This window comes from Morone saxatilis, unplaced genomic scaffold (genome assembly GCF_004916995.1).
Source record: "Morone saxatilis isolate NCDOM2014 unplaced genomic scaffold, NCSU_SB_2.0 Contig19, whole genome shotgun sequence".
Classification (NCBI taxonomy): Eukaryota; Metazoa; Chordata; class Actinopteri; family Moronidae; genus Morone; species Morone saxatilis.
The window spans coordinates 17,255,658-17,263,399 of NW_023339751.1; the positions used below are offsets into that span (position 1 = coordinate 17,255,658).

At 36.1% G+C, this 7,742-nt stretch overlaps 1 protein-coding gene across 1 annotated transcript in view; it reads right to left on the reverse strand.

Annotated features, from left to right (window-relative positions):
* Positions 1-1,515: 1,515 nt before the first annotated feature.
* Positions 1,516-7,742, reverse strand: part of LOC118329544 (bcl-2-like protein 11) — a 27,462-nt gene continuing 21,235 nt past the window's right edge. Inside the window, exon 4 of the mRNA XM_035663765.1 lies at positions 1,516-6,735. Within this exon, the coding sequence (XP_035519658.1) occupies positions 6,571-6,735 (165 nt within the window). The 3' untranslated portion in view covers positions 1,516-6,570. The remainder of the gene's footprint in view (positions 6,736-7,742) is intronic.

Below are 7,742 nucleotides of genomic sequence, written 5' to 3' on the forward strand. Positions count from 1 at the left end.
AAAAGAGAGAGATATACAAGGACACTATAAAAAACATGTCGCAAAGCCACTGGTGGCGTGCCACAGGTTATGGGGAGATACCTTAGTAACGGAGGAAGATACAAGTGCATCTCCATTTGTATATATTTAATAAGAATATTAATCTATTACAATATGTTAATTAGATGTTCTTATAACAGGTTAGTTTATCTTTTCTACACCTCAGTATTTTATTTCATTGTGTATTTTATTCTATGTTGCATTTTATTGTATTTAAAGTACGTGGCTTGCTTGACGACCCAATTTTCCTTCCAAGGATTTATAAAGTCTATCTATCTTTATCCTATCTATCTATTATCTATCTATCTATCTATCTATCTATCTATCTATCTATCTATCTACCTATCTATCTAATTGTTTGAGTTTTCCTTCCCTTAATGCCATCTTGTGAAACATATGTTTAACCATACTTGGTAAGACTAATACCTAAAATAATATTGAGCACATTTAGTTGATGGTAAGTGGATTGTTATGTGTAGTTGTTTTAAATATGTACTTTTTATTATGTTAATTGGTAGATGTATTCACACCATTTACATAAGTCAATGATGTACAACCACAACATAAAAATACAAGCACAAATCCTGCATTTAAAATGTATCCTAGAAGTACAGGAGTACACTGTAAAACATCATACAGGAATTTAGTGAAATCAAGCTTTTCTCTTGAATTTAACATAAATATATGTTTTATTAAAAACATAGTATATAATTAGTACAACATAGACATACTTATATATGTTTTACTTATAGAGGTACAGAAGTACACTGTAAATCATAGTGAAATCAACTAATATTTTCTCACAAGATATATGTTTTATTAATTTCAAGTTTATTCAAATTATAATTAGTAATTTTTATTTTCAGACTATTGCAGAACAAACATGAATTCTTCTGATTTGCAGGCTTTTGACTTGAATCAATGTACAGCTAAGTTTATTCAACTCATTAAGTTTGTAAAGAAACATCATCAGCATATTAGCAGACTCTATGCACTGTTTCTGTTTCTGAAACAGTCATGATGGCAATTTGCAGTGTGTCTTCAATACATGTTAAATTAAGCCATGAGTCTTACTTTTCATGATAAAGGTTAGTATACAATTCAGTCCTGACCCCACACCTACTGTATACTGGAAGTGTCCTCACATGTTGCCTTCTAACTAACAATGGTAAAAGTGGCTTTAACAGGAGCAGCTGCAGCTGTAAAGCTTTTATGTCAAATTAAGAACTGCTTCCTCAAACTGAGAAAATGTAAGCGGAAAGCAAATCTGTCCGTAATGTCTGTCAGTATGACTAAGGAGATTAAGTTTATTTAACTTGTTTTCTCTGCGTCAATTAATAACTCAACTGTTTTGCATTTTCAAAAAAATACCAAGACAACTTTGAACTAATTATTTAACTTCAGTTACCTCACAGCTGTAAATACAATAATGTTTCAGTTGACAAATAAAAATCATTCTTGCAGTTTTATGTAAAAAGATGTAAAAGCTTTATTTACAACAGTGAAAAGCATTTTAAAGCAATTAAAACAGCATAATTACAATATTTTCAGTGTACAATAACAATATAAACAAAAAAAGACACGTTGCTACAGTTGTACTGGGTCATTTGGAGTCGTTCAGATTAGTTTGTTTCATTTTCTGCACGAACAGGCTCCAACAGATGCATTTTTGTACAGCATTTGCAGCAAAGCGCAACACACCAGTGTCTCTGTCCCCTCTACTTCATGTGTTTTATCTTTTTAACAATTCCAATGAAAAAAGTAAGCATAAATGTTTATTTTCCTGTTAATAGATCATAGACTAGAATGAGTCTGTTCTATAAATCCTCAAAGCTCAACAAAAACAGCGACACCAACAGTGCTGATGTGAGTCAGTAAAATCCTGAATGTCACACAACCGTTTCTGTACTGTAACACCTACAAATGATAGGCGGCATTACCAGGTTTCCATATCAGTTTCAGAGACGGTAATTCATCTTTCAGTTTCCTCCCTGCCAAACTCTCCTCTCACACTCCAGCTGTAATACAGTACTTCTAAATGAGGTCTTAGGTTTCACATGGCACAATATCAGAAATCAACATGCAGTCACAGCACTCTCAATGTCACAGCGGAGGAAGAGCAAAGCGAGTAAATTCGGCACACAGAAAAGTGTGCATTTCCAGAAGTATACTGTATGTCAGTAAACTGAAATGTTTCATGTTTCTTTTATACATTTCTCTAGCAGGAAAGGATTGGGACGAGGAGGAAACACAACTAGAAACAGGGAGTAGTGTGATGAAAATTAAATGGGGACAAAATAGCTCATGTTTTACACTTTTAATGGTGACCAATGAATGAATCCACTCATTTGTAAAATGAGTAAAGATGTGTTAAGCCTGGGTTTTTGGAAATAATTAACTGTATGTTATTAATAGTAACAATGTATTTTCAGTGTACTAAATTAACGACAAAAAACTTTAAATATTGTCAGATGAAATAATATCAGTAAATGCTATTTGTAACCTTAATACCCAACAACCATGGACAGATTATGAGACAAGAGGCCCCTGGACACAGAGATATAAAGTTCCAAACCCCTCCTTCGTAGGAGTAAGACCCCCACACTAAAAGATGACCACTCTTTATGGTCATTTTGCGTCTCTGTAGTCGTTTTGATTCTCTTTGTAGTTGTTTTGTGTCTCTTTGCGGTTGTGTATCTCTAGGTGGTCGTTTTGCATCTCTTTGATGTCAGTTTGCATCTCTTACAAGTCTTTTTGCTTCTCCTTGTGGTCGTTTTGAGTCTTTTTGTAGTTGCTTGATGGACAAGAAATGAGAGGCTCTGGTCTAGGGGCCTTGGGCCTGTGCCTTGTAAGTCAGTTCAGTATCCACCCATGATACCAATAAGCCACCTATCACCTTGGTAGTGGGGGCCGGTCAGTTTCCAGGAGGGGCCCATGCAACCTCTCTGGCTTCATGAATAATTCATGCTGTTGTCTATTTGTGCACGTGGATGTCTAATCCATTGTCTATTTGTGCATGTGGATGTCTAATTCATGATTTCTGTCCTTAACACACAATTTTTGAGACTGTTTTCAAGGGTGGATAATCTTTAAGGATTTCTACATCCGTACAAAAACTACTGAAATAAATCACCCATGTCATTACCCATTACATTATGCAAGCAATAACAAATGTCAACAAGCTTCGGTCTCTTAATAGACAGTAATCCATCATCTCATTGGAGGAAGTTTGAAAATGACACTTGAAGCTGAACAGCTAATTTAGCACTATTAAAACATAAGATTATACAGATGACAGAGTTTCTGAAAAGAGAGTTTATGAATGATGAACACCAGTATCGGTCTGTGATGCATTTGTGTTGACACAACTGTGCAAACATCCAAGCTTGGCTCAAACACATACTCAGATGAATTTGGTTATCGATTGTGTTACAACAAACTTCTGTTGCTGCTGCTCTGATTTGCTGTTCTTGTTTGGATAACCTCACAGGGAGCGTTCAACAGTGAAGAAACTTATTTGCTTAAGATGATCAAATCCAAAACATGTAACACACATAACAACATGATATCTTCATTGCTGCTTACAGAGACTTTCATTTGAAACAGACAAACTTCCATTGAAGAGTAAAGCTTTTCAATGCAGAGCGAGATTATATCTTGGTCAAATGGTTTCAAAGTACTTTTCTGATACCAATTGATGTTAAATAGCATAAAACATTTGCATTTTAATTCCAGTCAGGTTAAAGCAGACACTCGCCGTAGCTGATGTGATTTTGTTATTGGGTAGTACCGATCAAAACAACATACAGTATGGCAGAAAATTGGATAACGTTTCACTTGTACCATCCAAAAACACCCCAGAAAACTATAAGTTTGCACAAATTCTTTGGTCAACATTAACACTGCATCCATGGACTTTTAAAACACAATGTCTGATGTTTCCTACTGTACGGATCAATGGGCAGAACATGGAAAACCCAAACCCAGTCTGGGTGATGGGTAGCCCTGCTTGGGACAGTCTCATCCACTGCTTGGACAAGCGGCTGTGCACTACTCTTTAACATACATTTGCAAAACCAACTAGTCTTCATCCCTGAAGTCTCTTTTTCTTGTAAAACCTGAAAAATACAGTTTGAAAACTTCAATAAAGTAAGCCGTAATAACTGCCCCCTGAAGAACTGCAGTTATTACGTTGGCGTGTAATGGGTGTTTTTTCGCCCCTAGGCACAAGGGGCAAAAATAAGTCCATTCCATACTAACAAACTTGGACGAGCCATACAAAGTTCAAATTTACCAAAAGAGTTTTCAAACTCATCAAAATGATGAGGATTAACTAATCAGTTTGGCAAATGTAAGTCTGGTTTACATCCCCACCTCCAATAAAGAGCAACACACAGCCACTGATATGAGAACTGATATGTTTTGATGAGCCTAAAGAGTTTAAAGATAAAAATATACTTAATAGTAATACCTGTTTAATCTGAAACCTGTATCACCATTGTTTGATATATTAGCTAAATAGTAAGTGACAAAACCCTCTTTGACTCTGCATGATTCAGTGTTTGGTTGTAGTCCAGAAATCTCTGAGTGTTTAATGACCTGGCAGGCATGAGGAGACTTGGCCGGGTCTGAATCACTGTGCTAATAATCGGATAACACAACCTTGTCAACAAACCAGTACTTTCCAACTATATTCAGTCTGGCTGCCAATGGCAAATCCAGAGGCTAAAACAAAGAACGGTGGAAGACAGTAGGGTTTGATCAGTTATTGTAGAAAAATGCTTGGAATATTAAAGCAATGGTAAAGTAAGGTTTGTAAATGCAACACGTAGAAGATGAGTAAACAAGACAACAGGAAATACACTGTTTAATGGTTCAAATGATTGACATGATTTCATGATTACCTTTGTTCATCATTTAGCTCTTACTTACTAACTGGGCAACTTAGTAACAAATACTCAAGTCTTACTATTGTTTTGACAAGTGAAGTAATCTTTTAAATTATCACTGTGCAAAATCTTTGCTTTAATGCTGAATACAATCAGAGCAAAGAGGGAAATGAAAACCCTTAAGGCTTTTCTTTAACTCATTTTTTAACAATCCATGTAAACAGGTTGGAAATCTTTGAAGTTAGATTTTAGTGAGTAAGGAGGTTACGTGCCTTTCCCATTTAATCTGGCTTTAGTAGTTACTGAAACACAGGCTTTTCCATACAGAGGAAGATTGGTATCAATTACTCAAAGGTACAATATCATCTCAGGGTTTTTTTTTATGGTAAAACTGAACAACACAAAGTGTAAAGTCTGTCTGGACAGGCTCAGTTTACACATTAACGGCTCATACTTTTTATTGTGTACCAATTGCTGTTTTTGTAAGGTAGTCATGAAATAAATGAATGAATAAAACATTAATTTAGCAATTTTCCAAAATTAGCCTTTTTTAAAATAAAGATGTTTAGAAAATTAGTGGAAATTTGAACTAATCAGGTTGGTGCATCTACTTAAAGTACCTTTGAAGGGATAATAATCCTGATCACAAATTACCTGATTACATATTTGCCAAACAGTAGCAGGAGCCACTGCAGCTAAAACTTGACCCAGGGTATTGAAGTATGACACACAAAACAAAATGGACACTTTTGTTGTCATTAATTGCAGACAAATAAAGTATTAAGCTGTATTTGGATAGGATTAATTTCTCTAGGAAAAGGTGGATAATTTAAATATTGCATGCACTAATCAGTCCAGAGGGCATTTTCCTTTATCTACCACAGAATTATTTCTTATTCTTATTTTCTGTGGCTGAAAATAGTGGTGTATACACTAACAATGTAGACTTAAGGAGTTGTGTAATTCATGGAAACAAAATGTTTAATGGCATAGTAGTTTAGGAACATTATATGACGACAATGTTAAAAAAAAAAAAAAAAGATCACTTTGGTCCAGTTGGTTCCCACACAGTTCACAAGTCTTCTGCATGCTGGATTCTGATGTGGCAGAAGTGCAAGACCATTTTTCCCTGCCTATAACCTTCAGGAGGGAAAGATAGGGATACATGTTGCGGACTGGACCCACGTAATTTGACAACCCTGGGTCTGCAGAGTTGATCACCCAAATAATCTCTGTACAGTAAAAACAACTTAAAAGAAGCTAAAAAAGTAAACAGGAAACTGTACAAGGCACATTTGAATTTCCACAGGCGTAATTTTGCACAGAGGCACATCTAGATGTCATGAACGCTGGAAAGGAGTGCAAAATCCCGGCTCTTTGGTAGCACTGCAAAGGCTTAGAAGCCATGAAGGAAAAACAGAGGTGATAAAACAAAGATTCAGGAATTCTACAGTTCCTTAAAAGTGTTGACAAACCATCTCCATTAACATGACCAGTCAAAAGTCTCCTTCCTCAACTGGGAAAGGCAGGAAGAACGATGAAAATTAGTTCCCCATAAATATAAAGGAGATTCAAGGTGTGATAGCTCCAACACAGATACATTATTGAAGAAATATGCTACGTCTGCTGGGTTTTCCAAAGGCTAAACCTGAGAGTGGTCCTGGCTGTCCGTACTGCCCTGTAGGTAGATTATCCGTCCAATCAGAAGGAGCAGGAGGCCCATGCAGAGCAGCATGGTGGGTTCCTGGTGGATGTGAGGCAGCGGGTTCAGATGGATCAAAGCCCGCCTGCGTCCGCCTGCCCACCCCTGGGATAGAGAGGAGAAAAAAAAGTTTCAATACAAAAATCCATCTGTTTCTCAAACAGGAAATTATTGGGTGGAGACACGAATAGAAAAATTAAGAAGTTTGACAGAAATATTCTAGCAGTAAGGATGATGATGTCAGGGGAGGAAGATGGGTAAAGACAATAATCTTTAACTATGATGATGTGGTATTGTAATCCTGGTTTAAGACAGCGCCTCTGCAGTGTCGAGTCTCTTCAGCCTAGCTGCTCTAGGACCCTTTCCAGTCTTACAAAAACAAACATTGGACATGACATGATGATGTGAGTGGTTGTGGGGGTGGCGGTGGCTTGCCATCCTCTGCGACTGGCTTGTCAATAGCGCTATGTTTCATTATCAGGACAGCCCTGGGCGTTCTCCGTGACTTGATTGAAAACGCCAACACTGGCTATCTGTTTTGTTTAAAAACCCTTTTAACTATGCACTTGATGGCTAGAGTTAGCATCATGTTGATGATCCATGTAGAGGACATGCAAATAAAGAAACAGCATTGTTTTTGTATTGCAGTATAGATCTTATTAGTCTTAGTATCACAACTACTAATAATCATGTTTTCTTACTTACAAAGTTGGACAAACGAGGTAAAATGTAAGTTTTATTGTTTGTATTTTGATACAGTATACAAGATATTTATGGCTAGGCAATACTATTTTGGACAAAGAATTTGGCTGAAGTTGTTGGAGGGGAAACATCCCTAGGTGTGGTTAATGAGTGAAAAAAGCACTTTCTACTACTACTATATGTGTATATATGTATTATAGGCATAAACTCAACCATCAGCTGACCATTTAATGCAAAGATTCCAGTTCAGGAAATTATTCATGTCCAAATTAATCATTTGCATTATGATGGAGTTATTTTTTTTTATTTTTTTTTTTTTGGGAAATTACGAGAATAAAGTCATAATATTACGAGAATAAAGTCGTAATAATACAAGAATAATGTAATCTTCGATAGAGTTATCAAGATCT